This window comes from Pelecanus crispus, chromosome 1 (assembly GCF_030463565.1).
Source record: "Pelecanus crispus isolate bPelCri1 chromosome 1, bPelCri1.pri, whole genome shotgun sequence".
NCBI lineage: Eukaryota > Metazoa > Chordata > Aves > Pelecaniformes > Pelecanidae > Pelecanus > Pelecanus crispus.
Genome location: NC_134643.1, coordinates 133,096,094 through 133,119,386, shown reverse-complemented (window position 1 = coordinate 133,119,386; position 23,293 = coordinate 133,096,094). Strand labels below are relative to the sequence as shown.

The 23,293-nt window shown below is 37.7% G+C and overlaps 1 protein-coding gene across 1 annotated transcript in view; it reads right to left on the bottom strand.

Annotated features, from left to right (window-relative positions):
- The window catches only part of DMD (dystrophin), a 1,232,979-nt gene that overhangs the window by 777,473 nt on the left and 432,213 nt on the right, over nt 1-23,293 (bottom strand). The window contains exons 16-18 of the mRNA XM_075717957.1: nt 19,321-19,500; nt 12,857-13,032; nt 1,154-1,277 (exon numbers count right to left, since the gene is read on the bottom strand). Coding sequence (XP_075574072.1) covers nt 1,154-1,277; nt 12,857-13,032; nt 19,321-19,500 — 480 coding nt within the window. The remainder of the gene's footprint in view (nt 1-1,153; nt 1,278-12,856; nt 13,033-19,320; nt 19,501-23,293) is intronic.

Below are 23,293 nucleotides of genomic sequence, written 5' to 3'. Positions count from 1 at the left end.
GAAGCATCTGAACCCATCAAATCTTCTTTGTATGTTTGATCCATTTGCATATTGTTTTTATATATATATTTGTATATATATATAAAAACGTATATTTCACATAACATGAAGTGGTGCCAAGAACTAAAATCAGGATATTCCATTCTAATGGATACTTACTAGCAGTAATATTATGGCAACATTAACAATTAAATTAAAATTATTGCAAGAAAAATATAATTTAACATGAAATTTTAAAATGTATATTTACAGTTACGAAATTCAGTGTTCCTCAATCTTATCATAGCTGATTTATGATGGACAAGCAGACAGTGAGAAAAAACAGCAGCAAAACTAACTTCAATACAGTAACTTTGTTCCATCTGTTTATGTTCTAGGAATATGTATCACCATATATTTTAAAGAAGTTTCATGATATACTATGATACTGTAAGAGGTAATTATACAAAGAACTCTCCTTTACTCAGAAAAGACAGGCATTTTCGCATCTATCTACAAAAATTAAATATGGAAGAAAATTTGTATTAGTTTAGTTTTCAAGGGCTAAATTCAGAGTATGGGAAACATATACACAAACATGGCTACTCCTTAACCAGTGCAGAATCATACATTCTGCCAAAAGTAGGAAACAACTGGTTTTGGTTCAGGCGTGGTACTACAACAGAGTAAAAAAAAAAAAAAAAAAGTGGAGACTGGTAATTTTCATATACATTTTACAGCACTGTAAAAAGAATTAGATACAGATTTTCTTTAGCATACACTAAAAGATGACACTTTACACATCCTTCAATTTATGCATGTATAATGTCAAATTAAGCTGTTAGTATAGAATGCTGGTGCATATTTAAGAAGTAATACATAGGCTTTGATTCAACTTTACCAAAGACTTTCATGAATCTAGAATACCTTAATTAAATATGAGTATGTATGAATAAAAAAAAAAAAAAAGATCTCTGTATTCAGACAGCCTGTGTAGCAATTTTGGTTGCAAAATCTGAAATTTACAGAAACTGAGCACTTCTAAATTTCTTGTGTACATATGGATAATCAGTGCTTGTCAGTCTACATTTGAACTCATTTAAACTTGGACTTTGAAAGCACTTTGACAAGCTAATACAAACTAACAAACATATATACGAGTACTTTCTCCTACATTGACTCTTTCTCTGAGATCTGAGAGATTGCCTTCCTTTCGATATATTGCAAACTCGGGACTCTGAAGCACTGCTTCTGAGCGGGTCATCCAGCTATGGAGCTCTGTTGTATCCGAGTCAAACCTAAGAGACAGAAAAGTGCAGTAAGACATTTCATTTCCACAGTTTCTGAAAACAGCATTGACAGCAAACATGTTTAACTGCTTGTTTAAACAAGTGAATAAGCAGCAGTTTCTCTCAGCAAAAGGCAGTTTTAAACCTCCCATATTTCATTAGATAGCTCATAAAACTATTCACTCTAAAATTTGAAAACATTAGAAATACTTTTTCATTTTTAAGACCGTGATTTGACAGATGAAACAATTTTCACAATAAGGATCCTAATTTTACAAGCTGATATTTTTGGAAGACATGAAACAAGTGGCTCTCACAGTGAAGAGAGTGTATCACAAGTCCTGTGGGCTCAGCTGAGGATGTAAGGCCTATCTGGTTCACCAAATGCAGCTTTCATACCTGTAAGATTTCTGTCCCAGCTAGTGCTGATGATATTATGAAGGATATTCAATCAGGAAATTTGACCAATAGACAAGAGCCTCTTCAAATTGACTCAAATTTGTTGTAGGATGTAATTACTAATCAACAGTAGATTATAATTTTCCTACAGCTAAAACTTTACAAACTGCAAATTAGTATTTCCAACTCTCTTTGTACACTTTTTAACTAGTTTTTACCGTACAGCCTTTTTTCTTACAGTCTGGATTCTCTCACCAATTCCGTTAAAACGGATGTTAACTTTTGTTATCTATTCAGGAGGTAGCAGTTCAAAATGAAGGTCACCATATGCAGATATTTAAACTGCTGATGTGTAGAAGAATCAAACTGTGATTCAGTATCTAATGTAGTTTTTAAAACAAGAGGCCTGAGACAATTTTTTTCTCAGTTGTGCTAAACTGCATTCTTGATTGCATTTCTTTATTGCACTATATGTTCTTATATTTATATCTAGTTTATAACTGATTTTCCTTTTGCAGTAATACAATGAAAGCAATAGAACAGAAAGACCTAGAAAAAAAGAATCAGCTCTATCTTTCAGTTTGCTTTGTAAATACAGGTTGTATCATTTGCATACAATTGCAAAAGAACTTGAATGACAGTTATATCTTTCGAGGAATTAATTCTTTTATAACAATAATATATATATAAGAACTAAAATACAAGGATGTAAGGTAAAATCATGTGCTACGGAAATCTACATATACAGAAATGAAAACTGAATACAAGTAAGAGTTCCGTGTTTGACCTGGTATTTATGCCTCCCTTTTTTTCCTTCTCCACTGTGATCTTTGTGACTTCATTTAACAACATGGTGTGAAAGACTGAGTAATAAATAATGAAAGTAGAAGAAAGAAGAATCACACGCTATCTTAATCCCAGCCCAATATTCTATATTCAAATCATAAACTCTGAGGAATAATGCTGATGAAGCAATTCCCAATAATACTATTTGAACACTCATTAAAGGAGAAAAAATATGATTATGAAGTAATGAAAGGTTCAGAAATCTTCATTTTATAAAGAATTATAAATTCAGAGGTGGAAGACAGAAGAAAATTCCCAGATGGTTCAGGCAATCTCTGTGCTGGTACCAGTTTCTAATCCCCGAAATTGAACCGCACTGCCAGTTAAGAGCTTCCTACTTCAGCTTTATTTCTGACCCTACGTAACATTAAATCAATTGTAATTCTTGAAATATAATGTTATCCTCTGTTCTGCATATAATAACTGCATATTTAATAAATGTTCTCATGAAGTTTTAAGACTAGGAGACAAAAACTATGAAATACAGTATTCCCACATAAAACTGGAATACCGTGTATTCAACAAATTGCAAGCACTAACTGCAAATCTAATCCCACTGATTTCAGCAGAAGAATGATGAAAGCACGTTTTTGCAATGATGACTTAGGACTGTCCAACACATCTTAAAGTAGAAAACACCCAATTTTAAATATAATGGAACGGACTATAAAATAAAAACTACAAATTCATAGATCTTCCTAAGATAATTCTGTATATAAATTATCTATATTCAAGATCTAATGATGATTGCCACACCTCTGCCCAATGTAGGAGCAATCAGTGATGTGAAGTTCTAACAAAGTAGTCTCTGGGACAAAGTATAGTTCCTGAAGCCCACAGTAAGGAATACATCAGGTTAGTTAAATTACAGCAGCTGCCTAAGGACTGTTCTGTCACTTCAGGATTGCTGAGGTACAGGGAAGCCCCCAAATCCAGTGCATACTTTTTTCAAAAAGACAGAGTACTAATGCTGTACTGCCCTTTGTTTCACACAAGTACCTGGTTGGGTGCTTGTCAGCAACACAGGCAAAATGAGAAACAAGGGAACACTCAAGGCAGAATTTGGTCAGCCTACAGGTTCTCAACTGTATGGGACTGCTGCTCTCTCCACCTTTGCTTCTTCAAACTCAGTAAGCACTCAAGCCAGTCCCCCAGATTAGCAGCCCCAGTTAGGGAAAGTGTTGCCACTCACTGTTACCAACATGGTCTCCATTCCCCACTCTCCTTGTGGTCAGCAACCATATAGGCAAAGTACACAAGCAAGTCATGACCACTTCCTTCGCCTCACTTAAACCCATAGCTAAAGCTGACTCTCTCACTGCTGTCAGCTGTTGTGGCAACTAGGATGTTTTATAGCACTGGCACAAAGCAGCAGTGAACTGGAGAAGACTGCAGGACATCAGACATCTGATAACCACGAAGACAAGTTTACCAGTCCCTCAGTACCAACTCCCTTAACTGCAGGCAAAATTGTATTACATCTGGTGTTTGCTCCATTCTCAAGCTGCAGGTAAGCAGGGCCACAGAGACCAACTTTCTGAAGAACAGCCTGGTATTAGCCTGGTATAGGATGGAAATGGACAGAGCAAAATCTTTACAAGTGATCATTTCTTCACTTCTTCAACAAAAGGACTAAGCCCCTGCCTCTCCAACATCCCCCCTGGAAGAGGAATGGGAGAATTTGTGACAGTTTTGATAGTAAAACAAAATAATCAGGAACACGTCCCATGGCCCAGAGATTCATCAGATGGTAGTATCAGCTACAGCAGACAGCGTCTTGACAGAGCTGATCTCAGATAACAGATTGCTCTGTCACCTGCAGTTTCTTCTGGAGATAAATATAACTCCACAAACAAAGCCTCCTGCCCAAAAAAAAGGGCTACGAAGAGGGGGCAGAAAAGGATTAAAAGGCGTGAAAGTTAATTCTAAGTAGCTTTTTGCACACATAAATATCCTTAACATAAAGACATTTTTCAATGACCTTGGGACAAAAACATTCTCTCTCTTATGTTCAGCTTGTATAAACCCAGGAAATACAGGTAGAATACGGCATTTAATCATTCCACTATGATGATTGGATATTTACTTTCTGAGCATAGCTGCAGTTACAAACTATATTATCTGTAGATTGATATCAAAGGATCAATACAGTCTTTAAATCTCCTAAGTACAACAATACTTTTGACATAAAAAAGTAATGCAATATCACCTTTCTGACCCAATAAAGTTGAGTGCATGTAGAATTTGTTAAAATAAATCTATGGAAGACAGTAAAACCAAATCACTTGAGACAATTACTCTAAATAATTACCTTACTTTAACATGCACGTTAGCTTTCTCTCCACCTAAAAATTCAATCTGCAGCAGAGGATTTATTCTTTATGCAGCACTCATGGTTTAGTTTTCCAATTAGCCTTTCCTTCTGCTATTCCACAAGAGAGATACTATCTTTTACTGCTCCCACTACCCTCTCTCTACAGGCCAGCACATGTCAGCTGAGTTCAAATACAGTCTCCTTTTACTCCAGAACGTTTCTGAAAAACTATCTTCACATTTCTAATCCATGCCATTCAAGTTTTCATGGAAGCCCCCCAGAAATTGATTTTCTGGATCATACTAAGCCATATGCCCACTTCAAATTCCCATTCAAAACTCTCTTCCTGAGATCACCACATGTACTTGTTCAAAAATCATTCCTTGTTCTAGCTTTCCCTTCCTTTTCTGTATTAAATACACGATAAACTTCACCTTTAAGGCACTTCACCATTTCGTTGCATTTTGTTTTTCTCTTTCTGTGCAAGGAAATTCTAACTCAAATTCCCAGAAGAGTGATACTCAAGTCCAATTACAAGCCCCCTATCTAATCAAATACCTTCTGGAAACCACTAAGTAACAGCAAACGTTAATATGGTTATATTACACAATAAAAACAAATGCAATTTTTATTAATAATCAAAGGGCTGACTGACTATAAACCTCCCATCTGCGTAATATACCTTATAAAGGCCTATTGTGGTTCTCATAGCCAACATCATCTAGGGAAAGACAATGGTATATTTTAAACTTGTAATTTTGCCTTTTTTTACACACTGCCATGGTAAGATGATGACACTGAAGTAATGTGCATGCACCAACCTTCCACATATTTATACAAACAATGTGAATGTTGTGCAAGTTCACACAGGAACACAAATTGTGAAGTACCTTGCTGTCATGTGGCCATTACAGTGTACAATCTTTTCTCTAAATTGAATGAATTTCATCTTGAAACTGCTACTGTGTTACTGCTACCATGACTAGACAGTGGTTTCAGGTCTTCATTCTTTCAACACATAGAAACTGCATCACAATTTCCTTTACTCATTTGTTTTTCCCTTCCTCCCCCCAAAAAGCCACAGCAGGCATGTCACCACTGTGTATCTTGGGCAGACATAAGACCATTTGCCTACATGTTGAGCTGTCAGGGAATGATACAACTCTGATCCAAGAACCACTGAATTACTGCATTTCCAGGGCCGGACTGAAATGCCCAACTCCACCAGCAGTGTTCCTCAGCTTGTAGCTCTTCATTGCCTAGAACATGTCAAAGACCAACTCTGCAGTATACAAATCCCATTGGCAGAATTATTCTGTGATGAACTAGTTCCCTTCTGTCTGTCTTCCTCCTCTGTATTTGTAGCTGATGAGCTGTTAGCTGATAGACTTGTTCGTATCTTCTAATTCAACAGCTTATTTGTCCTAATAAATATTTTTCCCCTCCTACTTTTTTAGTTCAGTCCTCAAATAATTTTATTTCCTTTCTGAATGATATTCTGGACCTCCCTCTACACTTATGATACTATTCAGTTTAGCCTCATCAACACTATGACCAGCACATTTCTGTAATGCACACCCAGGCATCAAAGAAAATACTAGATTGAGCTCAAGTGTAAATCTCCTTCAGAAACTTCACTAGTATCATCGTATTAGTCTCACAGTTCTCCTCCTTTAGCCAACTATCCATCTTAGAATTGGTATGGGATGGTTATAAACCATAACTTCCCCAGCCTGAGCAGTAATTCCTGAACTGTAACATGGAATGCTTTGCAGAAATTCTGATAGATCCACTGCATTTCGCATATGTAAGCAAATCACTTACGGCTAAAGCAAATTAAAATCTAGAGGTTGTTGTAGAGCGTGTTCATTACCACCATTTGCCTTCAGCAAACAGCTGGTGGCTAGAGACGCAAAGCAGTTTTAAATCCAGTCATTGTGCCTTCCAGTGAGTGCCAACTGGTAGCACTCCTATAATATATGAGGTAATTTCAGACACTAAATGTGAAGAAGAATATATATTCTTAGTGTATATGTCACTATGCTATCTCTCACCTCACAAATAGGATAAAGGGTTAAAAACCAATGAGCACTAAGAAGTTATTGTGTCCATGTTTACAGACTTCAACATACCCATACCTCTTCTTACACTCTAAATGAAAATGTTGAGAAATGATTCCTGCTGTAAACAAAATAAAATTCTCCTGTTGTGTCTCAGTCATCTTTTCCTTTCCTCTGGCACTGACTACACAGATACAACACTGAAACCAAGGACCACCAGGAAAACTGAAGACATGGATTTCCTCTTTTTAGACTTGCTAAGTAATGGTCGATAACAATACAAGAGCAAAAGCTGTATTTCAATAAAAGGGTAAGGGTCAAACAGCCCAACGGAGTTGCTGTAAAAATGCTAAACAGTCAGCATTTAGTTCTGACTAATACAATTCATTGGACAGTAATGGGCTATTTGAAACAATAGCTATCAAAAACCCACTCTGAATAAGGCATTATAATTTTTCCTTTGATACATTTTTCTACAAAAATCCAAACTTTTCTAAGTAATGAAGCACTAGAATCCCAAATACAATAATTTTCAAAGAAATGAAGGCTACTCTCTGTTCAAAAAATTATGTTAACGCTTGTTAAATGAAAAAAACACTAGATGGAGCAACTATCCTATTTTAACATCCCTTTCTCTTCAAAGGGCATAAAGCCTCTTTCAAATCTTAAGATTAACATTATATCCATAATAATGTTATGACAAATGGACTTGGAAACATCAGAAAGCATGTACAAAGTTATTTACTAAATGGCAATGAAAGGTATCTCTGGACATTATTCAAGAGCATTAATATTACAAATATGTTTAAATTAAATGTTAAGCAGCTCTAACCTGTTTGCTATTTAAAAACCTACCATGAACAGAGTAATTTTCAGATTTTTCTACACTACACAACTGACCTGTTTTTCCCAGAATATGTAAATGCCATGAAAATGAAAATGTTACCTTGCAACCCTTTCTCCCATTTACAGCTTTTTCATCCTAAAACTTGAGCTGCGTTACATTTATCTCTAGTCCTAATGCCTAATACCTACTTTCAAGATCTTTACTATGCAGCTCCAAGTATTTTTCCCTTCTCAGCTTCAGATTAATGCCGTTGGGAAAAGTAGCTTTCCTATGACCAGTAACAGAACTTAGTACATGCCTGAATTATTCTGACATTTTGAAGCATTACTTCTGAGGTAGTTTTAGATTTTTTGGGGGGCGTGGAGGGGGAAGGAAAAAAAAGTCATCTGGTGCTTATCTCTGCTTTCCACCACTTATGGTAAAAAGTTGCTTTAGGAGGCAAGAAAAAGCACAGCTTCTTTCCCATACATTTATGCCACAGTGAATTGGGCAATGGAAATGTGACATTCACTCCTGTGTATGCTATTGGTCTACAGGTTGCTTGTCTCAATTTCTTCAGTATAAATGGAGACTGGCACACTTCTAATCCTTCCAAAGAACTTGGAAATGTAAAAAAAAAAGCATTCTAAAAAGCCTGATGCTTCAATCTTAGCCATCCGTTGCTTCTCAGCTAAGTAGCTGGAGACCATATTCTTACACAGTTCGCTAATGCAATATTCACAGAGTAGCCAAACTACTCTTTCTTCCTCCTTGAAACTAAGAACCTAGCAATTCACACTGCAGGTGCAGTGCATCTTTAAGACATCCTCTAGTCTTTCTAAAATATTTAGATCACAGGAAAGCAAAACTGGAGCACCAATCTTTCCAAACATGTGGCAATGGAACCTTATACATTTATTTCAGGCATATGCTTTTACAGCAACAATGCTGACTAAAGCTTGAGAACAGACGAAAGAAGCTGACAAAACCTAGAAGCGTTATTCACCACCTCAAAAAAGCCCCGACCCGCAATGTGCCTTTCCCCCCCGGCCCCAAAAATACCAGGCAAAAGATGTACTGTGACTGCAGAAAGCAGCCAACACAATCTGGTTATGCACTTTCGGAAGCTTCTGGCAAGCACTCAATAATTGCTGGATTTTTTTAATCAAACAAAAACTAAGCAGTACAGAATCATCAGCTCTTAGTCATTAAGCGCTCAGGGAAAATTCTGAATACAAACATACACACATTACAATATAGAACGTAGGAGAGGTAGGTTCAGAACCCCCATTCTTTTAGTTTATTTCAAAAGCCAAAAGCTATGCAGTACTATGGCTCTGTTTGTCCTTGGGGTGTAGGTACAACTAAATAAACACAAAAACCCCTGAAAGATCTTGCAGCCAACAACGGACACAGAAAATAACTGTTTCGAAATACAACCATGAGGTTGTCCCAGCAAAAAAACATCGATGAAAAAGGTGTCTAGTCACCAGTCCACATATATATTTTAGCTGAGCACCCAAATTTTAAGATGAGTTTTCTCCTCCCATTGTTATGCTTATGTTCAGTATAAATTTATTACGCTGGAGAAAAGACAACAGCACACTGTCAAATTTATTAGTTTCTAAGACTGCATTTTTATGTTTTAATAAAAGCAGGCACAATAACCATTATTCTAAGCTGAAACTCCTTCACTGAAGTTTCCTCTCAAAGTGTTTCTCTGAAGCTATTTATTGCCTGGTCCTGCCGCTCCGGAACACCCACTTGGACTTCCTAGTGAGGAAAGGTACATTGTCTTTTTTTGGCTGTTCAGTTAGAAATGCCAAAAAAAATTATCTAAATGGAAAAACACTGCCTTCAGATAATATAACCATAATTCATCCTGCTGCACTGCTGTGAACATTTCTAACTTTGTTTACTTTGCACATGACCATACTCTAGGTCCACTCACAGGTATTCAGTGAACAGTCATACTGAACTAGTGCACTGTGAAAACAAATCTAGTAACTCCTGCCCATAAAGCAATATTCCAGCTAGTTAGGCCATATTAAAGTGTATTAAATAATGAACTCCCTTCTTCCTGCTAGAATTCAGCTTTTGTTCCTACCAGATCAAAATAAAAATCTGATCTGTGCAGCAATGAAAAGGACTCTGATTTTAAGCATATATAAGAAACCACAACTTATTCAATTATCTGAAGTCATCCTAGACAAAGATTGAGAACTAGAGATTTTTCCAAGGTTCGTATCTTGACAGAACTTATATGGTGAATGAATATCTTTTAGATAGCATAAACCATAAATCAAAACCCCTCGAAACCTATTATGCAACGGTAAAAAACATTAACACTGTGTAAATTTGGTAGATCTGCCAACAATAGAGCTACAAGCAATCATAGTCTCCAATTTGATAATATATCCTATTTTCTGTACAAGAATCTACCAAATTTATATATATCCTTGCTAGTTGTAATGCTTTAGATGGACAACAGCTAAAACACTTAAAGAATTTATAATTCTCAGTTTGTATAAAACGAGGTATCTCTGAACATAAACAATTCCTATAATCCAACTAATTCCTCCGGTAGTTTCCTCGTATGATGACTTAGAAGTCTGTAGTCTGCTGTACCCTGCCAATTTTACTTTCAGTATTAAGGCAAATCAAAAGAATACAAGCAAGAAGGAAAATACAGATTAATATTACTGTGCTGGTTTTGGCTGGGATAGAGTTAATTTTCTTCACAGAAGCTAGTATGGGGCTATGTTTTGGATCTGTGCTGGAAACAGTGTTGATAATACAGGGATGTTTTAGTCACTGCTGAGCAGTGCTTGCACAGTATCGATGCCTTTTCTGCTCCTCACCCCACCCCACTGGAGAGTAGGCTGGTGGGACAGCTGACCCTAGCTGACCAAAGGGATACCCCATACCATATGACGTCATGCTCAGTCTATCAAGCTGGGGGAAGAAGAAGGAAGGGGGGGGGATACGTTCGGAGTGATGGCAGTTGTCTTCCCAAGTAACTGCTACACATGATGGAGCCCTGCTTTCCTGGAGATGGCTGAACACCTGCCTGCTGATGGGAAGTAGTGAATGAATTCCTTGTTTTGCTTTGCTTGTGCGGGCAGCTTTTGCTTTACCTATTAAACTGTCTTCATCTCAACCCACGAGTTTTCTCACTTTTACTCTTCTGATTCTCTCCCTCATCCCACTGTGGGGGGAGCGAGCGAGCAGCCGCGTGGTGCTTAGTTGCCAGCTGGGGTTAAACCACAACAATTACATACTTAGCAGCTGAGAAAGGAATTTCTGCTCCAAATTGGTCTCAAATTTTATAATAATGCATAGTTATTTATAGCAAGAACTTTCTTGAAAGATTGTAAAATATAGCTTTAAAAAATGACCCTACTTAATTTAGTTTTAACTAAGATAATGCTTTCCTTTGTAACAGTAGACTCACATTTCACTTCCTTATATTTACATCAAGTAAGATCATTCCTAAAACATTCCGTTTGGAAAAGAAAAGTGAAAAGTTTTAAAATACCAATTATTGACCACTTTAAATTTCAGGGGAATTTTCAGTCTTAATTTTTCAATTTCAAAATTAAGAATGCCGATATTTTCAAGGCAGGGACCATGCCTTAACATAGCTTTACTCTTGCATGTAAGACAACAGCGCCTTGATCCTGTTTGAGATCTTTGCACATTACTACCGAAACGTTAACAGGAGTACTAATGCTTATAATGTCTGTTAAGTAAAAACATTGCCATCTAACAATTCCTTGAACAAATTCAAGAATTGTGAGTCTGGTGATAATCACTGCTATGCATTATTTTGAGTGCTTGGGAATATATTAGCAAAATATAACTCTCACTATTATTTAATGGCAACCTAGCACACACACACAAAAAAACCAAAACCAAAAAAAACCCCCCAACAGATTCCAAATAAGGACTTTGGAGATTAGCTTCAATTCATTCAAGTTTACCTAACGAAGTTAGTTATTTAGTTTAAACGCTTTCTATTGGAGGAGTAGTTATCCAATTTAACAAAAAGGGGGCAAATCACTCTTCTTACATCATATATATAGTGCTCTTAAATAATGAGGCTAAACTAGAAACCTTACTTTTAGAATGGTTGAAGAGGGGTAAGATAAATCCCAGTTCAGATGCCTATGTATAAAAAACGGTGCCTCTAAGTATCTACTATTTCAATGACATACTGCTTCAATTAAAAAAAGAAGTCAGATTTCTTCTATTCTTGGTGTATCTCATTCTTCTTAATAAGTTAAAGACTATTTTACAAGAAAATAACTTATCACTGAAAACACACTGAACTAAACAAAGATATTTTCTATAGAAATGAGACACTGAATGCAGTTTCACATTTTTTTCAGTCCTTGAATCTATTACCTTGGAATTTGCATGTTTATCTGAATATCGGAAAACATTTCCAAAACCAACATTACAATGAGTGTTTGAAGTCTAGCTTCTTAGCATTTTATTCAGAAATTTAGTGCTTGAGCCAATCCTACTTAAACTCATCAGAAGTTTTTCTTATGACTTTATTAAGTGTTCAGTATTAGTCTAAAATCTCTTGTCACTTGTATTTGGAGCTACACAGGAAAAAATCTGAAAATAATGATACTGTACATTTCACCAAATATTAACTCTGCCTCTGTAGAACTGTTATTGCTACTGCTGACCCACAAGCCAGAAAGACTACAACTTGAATTTTAGAAACCAGGCAGTATCTGCACTACTACTATTCTAAGTATTAAAAAATTGTTTTTAAAGAATGTAAAAAGCTGAGAACTAATGGAATGCTTCTTGTCCTTTGAGTTGCAAGACTGTAGTCAAGTAAGACCCCCGCAATGCCATACATAAGGACTTCTACTGACTATGATTACTATCACAATGGTGTTGATCTAATGATTAACATTCTACACTGCAAAACAGTTGGATTAGAGGCACAAAAAAATCCACAATTCATCCTGAGTAAAGAAAGATAATAATCAGTTGGTACCCTTAATAGAGAACAGAAATATAATTTTAATCTCAAAAAAGCTTGACATTGCAGTCAAATGACTATTTTTGCATTCTCATCCAAACTCTGTCAGTATTCTCTCTCTGTCTCAATGGTTCTCACCTCTTCCTAATTTCTGAATCCACAAGGAGTTGCCTCTTTTTGTGGGGTGGAGGTGGTGGGAGTTCCTCTTTAGCATGCTTAACCAGGATTTGTTCTCTTGTGGTCACCATAGTTACAGTTTCCATTACAGTTGTCTCTGTTAGTGATGTCTGAGTGGTAGTGGCAGCCTGTGAAATCTGTGAGAAGTATTAAAACAGAGGTCACACATTGTTTGAAAGACTTCAGTAAAGACTGTTTGGAATAGCAATAGAAAATAATGAGAAACTGCTTCCGTCTGAACATAGGCTGACCTTCAGAAAAAAATAACATTATATGCAACTCAAATAAAATTGTTTTATCTCACTCATGCTGTGTGAACAAGTTATCTGCAGAAGTCAATATCAAAATCGGAAAAGATCCTAAACAGAATGAACTTACGGCTCCCTCTAAATCATGCTGAATGAAGAAAAAAATGAATGGTCAATTTTATGAGGAAATTGAGTGATAGCAAATACATAAAATGTTACTATTGCTGTATGTTACTCTGCCTCCATTCTGTAGATTTACTCCTTGAGAAGTAATAAAGGCATGGTAATGGCACTAAATTACCAATTGTTATTTTTACCATTTATAATAATTTTCAAACTAGAACATAATTCACCACAACCTACTTGCACAAAAGGGCAGTTAGCTTTCTGTCAGGAAATCTTAAATTAGAAAACATGCACTAGAAGGCAAATTAATTTGCATCAGTGTTATTCCATAATTAAAAACTAATGTTAAAGGGTCGTAACAAATACTAATACACATAATATGTAACACTGTAAACACTACCAGTCTAATGCATTTAACTTTGCCTGGTAATACAAAAATAAAACCTTCATATAGTTCAGCTACATAAAAAAAAGGAACGATGAGAAATATTTTCTGCTCATATTTGTTTGAAAGATACTGGTTGTACATGTACTGCCTGTTTATATTTGTTTCCATATAACACCAGACTTCCCACTGAAACATGGACAGCTGTTCTTAAGTCCCTTAACTCATGAGAAATGGGTCAGTTCTTTTTTTGGTTCTGTCAGATGATGGCTCATTTGTCAAAATGCTCTAGTTACAGCTCCAATGGCCACCTCACAGTTCAGGGGCAGTGAAATGGAAAATAAAAAAGAAGTTACACCAGGAGCAGGAAAAGCTGTGCACCAGAAGAGCCCTGCTTCTTTGCTTATTGCCAGTGTGCAAGAATGAGAAAGACTTTCCAGTTCAGCAACAGGAATGCCAGTATCTAAAATTCCATGAAACTATATACACATACATAAATAATCTATGAGTTCTTGCATTAGAAACTCCGTGGAGTGTTGAGTTACCTTAGTTACTGAGACATTAGTGTTTCTATAAACAATGGAGAAGACACATACCAGGTAATTAACTATAACTTCTTTCCCACAATATTTTCTTATATTGAAAAAAGAGTGACAAGGAAAGGGAGATACTGTTAGCAACCAGCCTTTTCTCAGCAGGCAACACTAATAAAGGTAAAAAAAACTTGGAGAAAACCCAAATTCCTGCCAGCATTGCTGGTCTTGTCCTGGTTTCAGCTGGGATAGAGTTAATTTTCTTCCTATTAGCAGGCATAGTGCTGTGTTCTGGATTTAGTAAGAGAATAATTTTGATAACGCACTGATGGTTTAGTTGTTGCTGAGTACTGCTTATGCTAGTCAAGGACTTTTCAGCTTCCCATGCTCTGCCAGGTGCACAAGAAACTGGGAGGGGGCACAGCCAGGACAGCTGACCCAAACTGGCCAAAGGGCTATTCCATACCATGTGACGTCATGGTCAGTATATAAACTGGGGGGGGGGGGGGGGGGGGGGGGGGGGGGGGGGCCGGGGTGGTGATCACTGCTCAGGGACTGGCTCGGCATCGGTCAGCAGGTGGTGAGCAATTGCATTGTGTATCACTTGTGTTGTATATTCTTTTATAATTATTATTATTATTACTCTCTCTTCCTCTTCTGTCCTATTAAACTGCCTTTATCTCAGCCCACGGGTTTTACTTGTTTTTTCCAATTCTCTTCCCATCCCACAGGGGTGAGGAGGAGGGTGAGTGAGCAGCTGTGCAGTGCTTAGTTGCCAAGTGGGGTTAAACCACGACAGGTCTTCAAAACAAAAAAGTCTTCCTGCTCTTTGTCCAGTCTGCCAGTGAAAGTGATGAGTAGGAAAGTCCATTATCACTGTAATTTTGGCAATCTTTCTTAAAGCAGTCAGCGCTTTTCTTCCCCCTCCAGAAATGACCAGCTCTCTAGGCTTTAGAGCAAAAACTGGACTACTCAGAAGACTACAAAATTAAGATTCAAAGCAGAATTATTTTTAATCTCTGGATTAATTATGTCAATTGGAGTAAGCTGCTTGTGGACTGCAGGGACTTAGCTCACGTACGAACTATATAAATTTTTGGAAGAGCAAAACACCCAGTTGACTTTTTAATCACTACAATATTATGTATTAATACTTTTGTCTTAGTTCCCTCAACAAGATGTATTGACTTTGATATTTTCAACTACAGAAATCGTAACAATAATAAGGAAACATTTCCATATAGTTTTATTAAAACTTATACAGATTTCTTTTAAATTTTATTTTTATTTAATTTTATTTTGGGGCAGAAAGGAAAAGCAAATTAAAGCTTCTGAGTTCTAAGGTTCTATGAAATTTGAGGATAACACCTGATGTCATCTTTCCCTGGGTTGACTCTGTAGGTAAGAACACACCAAGTAATTGCTTGCTCCTTACATACAGTTTTGGGTACAGTCTCCCTTTCCTCCTTCTGACAAAATTCTTATTACACTAGGTTTTATCCAAAAATCAATGATAGGATGATGTTTCTGACACCTGAGGTCATATCCTGTCATGTTTCCATTTGCCAATCATTACCAGGGTACACTTTACAGTGAAGAAGGTGTAAACCAGAACAAACCACAACTAGGGAGCTATAGGAGTCTTCTGCAGCATACTACCAATTACACAGGAGTAACAGCTTTAGCCGGTGGCTGGGAACTGTACTTCAAAAGCAGTCAGTGCAATTATCATATGCACAGAGCAGTCAAGTCACAATGCTGCGTGGGGTAATGATTTACATATCAAAACAGTAAAGAATTTTCATGCTTAGTCAATAGGAGTGGAGGTTAAATACTATATACTTCAAAAGGAGAGTGGAGATGTGAATTTAAAGCTTATAATCATTCTAATTAGAGACTGGGTGAGACTAAAAGGTACTGAAGATTACACTGCAATGTAACTCTGCAAGATGGAGTTAGTGCACATTTAAAGGGTGTACACACTTTAGAAGGTAAAAGAAAATCCTTAAAAATTCAAGGAAGTAACAAAAAAGAAGTAGCTTTTATTAGGTTCCCTGTCAAAAAAAGAACAACCCACCTCTTAGATCTAATCACTGGTGTGGTGTGTTTCATGTATTATTCAAAGATGGTCCAAATACTGACCATATAGTTTCCTCATCCCTCTAAGTTCCTGACAAACAAATATGAATCTAAGAAGGGGTGATACAGTCTAGGCCTTTAACCCACTAGAAAATCATATGGAAAGCGCCTAGGTGACTCATAAGGCTGCACATTAAAAGGCTTTCAAAATACAATGCTTGCCTGCAGTTTCACATCAGCAAGCTCATCTTGGAAACATGTTAAAACTCATCTCTTTTCAGAGCGCACAAATTTAATCTTCCTTTTCATCCTCTACAGGCAAACTTATGTATAATGTGTGTATAGCACTTCAGTAGTTTTATGTCATTTTATTTCTCTTTTATATGGCAGCCTACCTTTAATGCCATCATTTACTACTGCCTTTGGAATTGCCCTCAGTCTTGATAAACTCATAATTTTCCTTAACACTCACTTTTGGAGCTGTTATCTGTTGTTTGATGAAATGTATGTATGTGAGTGGGGAAGTTCAGAGGAGGAATACTGTTTTCTTCAGTTTGGGAAGGTTTTCAGTACAATTTAGTGAAGCACAATGAACTCACCAAAGGTGGGTTTAGAGTTTCTAAAAGTTAGACAACTAGTCTAAGCAAATAGTCCTTGTCCTTGTTTTCACTGTGTCATCAACAAAGGAAAGCTGACATTTTCATGATGAGGACAAACAGCTTTTCTTAAAAGGTATCTCTCTTTCTCACCCTTGCCATCCACTCATTTGCAGCAGAAGCTTTAGCCACGAGTTCAGATTAGATGCTTAAATTCAGCAGCAATGAATTCAGCTAAATGTGGGAGGACTCACATTCTACTTTCTGCACTTTTCCTTTGGGATGTAGAACTGCTTCTTACATCTAGTTGGAGAATCAGCTTTGAACTGAGGCTGAGGTTGTCTGTTCCATTTAATTCCTTATTTTGTTAACAAGTTAATAATTTAGTGACACTTTAGTAAGAGAGGGAGGGGAAATAACTAATGACAAAAATGTAATTATGAAGGTACTATAAGAATTATTAATGAATGGAATAAAGTTCATTTTAAAGTCAATATCTAAGTTTGATAAATAAAATGTGCATTTTCTGATAGATTTTAGTGAAAAGCATTGTATTTGTCACCCTCTTCCAACTCCCCTCCTCCCCAGTTCATTAGAGAGAATAATTAGATCTTTTAGAGGCATTTTTTTCTTGCAGTCTAAATGTGTCAATGAGCTTTGTAATAAATAAATGTATAAACCCAATAACATTATCCACCCTGCTTAGATAGAAACACATGGCATCAGTACTTCATAGAGGACATATCTAAACTGTGTAACAGTGCCTTAGGAAGCGGTCCTTCAGTTAGCACTGAATGTGCAGTGTCTCCAGAATTGGAAGCAATATGCCCACAACAGTATACCAACTCTGTGCCAAGCAAAGTAGCTTCTCCTTGGAGGAAAAGCTTATTGACTGAAGTGTGCTGCTATGATAAGACAGTTACACTGTTTTGGGAATACAAACTGTCTCCCACCTGTGCTTCTTTACGATGTATGAATGTGCAGCCTCAGGATTGCTCATTTCATGAGGAGGCTACCTTTTCTGTAATCTAAGTTCCATTTTCAAAACTAGTATCTGCCTTTAGGATCGATCAACAATCTAAATAACTCTTGAACACTTTGGAGTGAGTTACTAACTTCTTCCAATCATGTGACCCTAGCCATCCCAAATTAAAAATGCATCTCTGGATTTTCCTCTGCACTGAAACAACGGGTTTCCTGCAGCAAATATGCAAGAGTTAAATTTTCAACTGTTACAAATGCTGTGTAGCACAAACTGGATTTGCCTTCTGTTACTAAGTGAGGTTGTACCCTTTCCCCATTTTCTTCTGTTCTCCCAAAGCGTTTTTTCCAGCTTCAACTACACAAGCAACTGTGTCACAGAGGAAACTAAAAGAGTAAGGTACGAGTTGGAAGCAAGGTTACTGGCAGGTATTCAGATCACTACAGGAAGTACAGAAGCTTTCACCTAATTACCCAAACATAAGTTGGTAGAAGCATTAGTATATAGCAACAAAAAGGTGCAGCACGGTCAAGGGAATTGAATCAAACTGACCAGAACTGTGAGAGACCCTCTAGGGACAGGACAGAGGTGCATGCAGTAACATTCTGCTCCGTTATCATTAAAAAGTTTTAATGTCCATTTCCATTTCACCAGTCATACAATGACAGCACAAAAATGACTCAATGAGATAATGGAATGGAAAAAAGTGAGCTGATTTGGGTTTAAATCCACTAAGAAAGAGGTGCTGACAGATGGCTAGGAAAAACAAGTATCTTTTCGATACTACACCAGAGCACTGATTTTTGTTATCTGGTTTAAAAAATATGGAACTTTAAAACCTCAATTTCTTTTTTAATATATTACAGTTACCATAAAGCAGCTGGGCAAAATAATAGCGGAATTTAATCATTTTTCACTGTCATTTTGGCTACAGGTATGGATTGATTTATTTATTTTTCCAAGAAACTTCTCTTTTTATGGCCTCTCTTTTTAATCTGTAAATCAGCATAACATAAGCAGAAGTAAACCAGTAATCTATTATAAACTTTCACTGTTGAAAAGAAATTAAAAAAAATTCTCTTTAACTAGCAAACAGTTCTTACACTAATTTCAGACTAAGTGCCATTCCACAGACAGCCATAAAAACAGTGTATTTGAAGTGACCAACTATTATAGGTTAAAAATAAATTAACTGGAAAGAGTATTTTCGTTATGGATTGTACCATCCCTGAAAACATAGTTAACAATCCAAGAAAGCAATCAACGCTATAAAGAAAGATCAAAAACTAAAGAGATAAATAAAATTCTTGAAAGTTATATTACAGTTTTATTATGTTGTCCTAAAAATAAAATATGTCTTAGGCAGTCATGCCGGGAAAGAAATTAATATGACAAACACCACCAAAACTACTTCAAGGATTTGACTGGCAAAGGATTTCACTGTCACCAACTGACAAAATGATGGTTTTAACAAACCTGTTTCGAATTGCTCTCCACCTTCTGCACAAGGTTATCCCAGCGCTGGGCAACATTTTCGAGACGACTTTCAAGCTTTTGAGCCACTGCTTTATTTTTCACAGCTATAAGGAGCTCTCGGCTGAGTGACTTCAGCTTACCCATCATTTGCCTTTTCATTTCTAGATCTCCTTTTAAGATCTGTTAAACAAAGTAACAGCAGAAAGAAGAGTAATTCATACAGGGAGGCGGCGGGGGAAACAAAACCCAACAAACTTTGAAGAAAAATCCTAAAGAGAGCATCATAAAGAACAGAAAACGGGTAAGGGTATTTCATACAACCTCCTATACTTCCATGTTGTTGTTACTGTAAAAACTGCTGGCAGAGCTGACATAGTGGAAGGGACACATTGCACTTCACAAAGCAATAGAACATGACAGGTGGAGCAACTTCAGACATCGCAGCATGCCTCCGGTGGCGACATAAATCAAAAAGCTAACAGCTGTGTGACATTAATAACCTTAAAACTGCACTAATGTTAACAACTATATCAACATTTCAAACAATGTTTCTTTAAAGTTTTGTTGTACTTTGTCATATATTGCATATTAGAACTCACTGAGAAAAAAATGTTTTCTAGAAAAATAATATTTGACCCCAAACCAGGATGAAAAAAGAAGAAAGCTCAAAGAAAATAAGTTTGGTTTTGGCAGCATGAAGAATCATGTATTCCTCCTCTTCCTCAGATCTCAGCAGGCTCTGGTTACATGGCAGTAGCCTCCCAGGGAATGGGGAAGCATTGGGAACCCCAGGAGCTCTACTGAGTGTGCCAAGAAAAGGGCCCTGCAGCTGGGAGCCTGGAAACTCCCGCATTCAACCTCTGCGTTCTGCAAGCCGCCATACAGCTTGAACCCATGGAAGCTAATGGAAAAGGAGAAATCAGCAGTCTTCACATCTCCACTGCAGTAAACTGCCAAGGGATCTTGAAACTCCTGAGATCTATACACGCAATCCTCTCTATGAAGTAGGCTCTTCACAGATCCAAGGGTCATCCATAGCTCCAGTTCTCACCTGGGTTTATTTTCTAATGCCTCTAACAGTTTACTCCATTGATCTTCATACCTTAAGCATTCATTCTCCACACTCTAATCTGTGCTAATCATGGCCAAATTTTGAACTCTCTATGCAGCTGAGCATTGCAATCTAATCCCCAAGGCATGAAAGGGAAAATTAAACAAATATTTAGGCAACAGAATTTAGTCTACATATACTTTCCTGCAGCCTTATCATCCAAAATTGTCATCTAAAATACAGCTCAGTAAAAGAAAGACTCGTAGTCTTTGTAATCAGTACTCTTTCCATTCCAATGTGGTTTGAAACATCATACTTACTAATGTTAGATACAGTTAATATCAAAATTTAAATTGACATGTCCGTAAGAAATAGCAACTAACTTTATATTTAAGAATCTGTATAGTAGCAGATCTAACAGAGCGAGCAGACTAGATGTAAAACAACTTACCATCTTAAAATTTCAAGGATTGCTATATTTGATTTTTTTTTGCCTACAGTGTCAGAAAAAGCTCACGTGAAAGCCACCACATACACTGACTGAAATAATAAAAAAATGGTACCCTATGAAACATAATTAGTGAATTCTGAACAGGAGTGTTTTATTTCCAACGTCCACAGGTGACAACAGCTGTATAATACACAAATGAGTTCAGCATCAATCCCAGATACATGGTGCACAATCAGTAAGTGAAACACTAGAAAGAGAAGGATGATAAAACTTTCTGTGTCAAAGGTACCGCTCACTACTACCTAATATGCTTTTGTGATAGCTACAGTTAACCTGTAAAAATATACTGGGGGATTCTGTTTTCACATTTCCTAACTGAAAACCTGTCAATGTGCTACAGTAACCAATAATGTGCTCTAGTTTTGGTTTTTTTCAGTACAAGAATAGACCTAAAATACTAATGAGCTAGCAACAAATTATGTAATTTACCAATCTGCAAGAGAATAAATGGTACTGTTTGCTTTATGAAATTAATTATCAAATCATAGAATCATAGAATCATAGAATCATCTAGGTTGGAAAAGACCTTTAAGATCATCCAGTCCAACCATTAACCTACACTACCAAGCCCACTCTAGACTAATCAAGGGTAGACCAGACTAAACCATATCCCGAAGTGCCACATCTACCCGTTTTTTAAACGCCTCCAGGGATGGTGACTCCACCACCTCTCTGGGCAGCCTGTTCCAATGCCTGACCACCCTTTCCGTAAAGAAATTTTTCCTAATTTCCAGTCTAAACCTCCCCTGGCGCAGCTTAAGCCCATTTCCTCTTGTCCTATCGCTAGCTACTTGGGAGAAGAGACCAACACCCACCTCACTACAACCTCCTTTCAGGTAGTTGTAGAGAGCGATAAGGTCTCCCCTCAGCCTCCTCTTCTCCAGGCTAAACAACCCCAGTTCCCTCAGCCGCTCCTCATAAGACTTGTTCTCCAGACCCTTCACCAGCTTCGTTGCCCGCCTCTGAACACGCTCCAGCACCTCAATGTCTTTCTTGTAGTGAGGGGCCCAAAACTGGACACAGTATTCCAGCTGCGGCCTCACCAGCGCCGAGTACAGGGGAAAAATCACCTCCCTGCTCCTGCTGGCCACAGCATTCCTGATACAAGCCAGGATGCTGTTGGCCTTCTTGGCCACCTGGGCACACTGCTGGCTCATGTTCAGCCGGCTATCTACTAACACCCCCAGGTCCTTTTCGGCCAGGCAGCTTTCCAGCCACTCCTCCCCAAGCCTGTAGCGTTGCATGGGGTTGTTGTGACCCAAGTGCAGGACCCGGCATTTGGCCTTGTTGAACCTCATACAGTTGGCCACGGCCCATCGATCCAGTCTGTCCAGGTCCCTCTGCAGGGCCATCCTACCCTCGAGCAGATCGACACTCCCACCCAATTTGGTGTCGTCTGCAAACTTACTGAGGGTGCACTCGATCCCCTCGTCCAGATCATTGATAAAGATATTGAACAAGACTGGCCCTAAAACAGAGCCCTGGGGAACACCGCTCGTGACCGGCCGCCAACTGGACTTAACACCATTTATCACTACTCTCTGGGCTCGGCCACCCAACCAGTTCTTTACCCAGCGAAGAGTATGCCTGTCTAAGCCGTGAGCTGCCAGCTTCCCGAGGAGGATATTATGCGAGACGGTGTCAAAAGCTTTGCTAAAGTCGAGGTAGATGACATCCACAGCCTTTCCATCATCTACCAGGCGGGTCACCAGGTCATAGAAGGAGATCAGGTTGGTCAAGCAGGACCTGCCTTTTGTGAACCCATGCTGGCTGGGCCTGATCCCCTGGTTGACCTGTACTTGCCTGTGGAGTTCGCTCAAGATGAACCTCTCCATAATCTTCCCCGGCACCGAGGTCAGGCTGACAGGCCTGTAGTTCCCCGGGTCCTCCTTCCGGCCCTTCTTGTAGATGGGCGTCACATTGGCAAGCCTCCAGTCTTCAGGGACCTCCCCTGTTAACCAGGACTGTTGATAGATGATGGAAAGTGGCTTGGCAAGCTCCTCTAATAATAACTCCTCTAATAAATAACTCAGTCATAACTTCTGTCAAGTGCATACTGTAAACTCCAATATTTGGACATTATAAAGTGGTTTCCTTATGTGTTGGTAATGTGCTTCTACTAGGATTTTTTTGTTTTCACGTTTTTAATAATAGCTGTTTTGCTTTTCCTTAAACATCACCAAAAACTTCCATTGCTCATTGCAATATTCTAATCGGCAACATCTGCTGTAAAGTAATTGTTCGGCTGCGAAGAGATTTATTCCAGTAAAAAATGGTGTAATATCTAATTTATCTCTTCTAATAAGTAAAGAGATTTGCATTAAGTGAAGCAAGAGAAGATTTAACTCTATATTAATGGAATATTTACTCTAAGTATATAGACTTAGATCTTGTATACCTTCGCAGTGGAT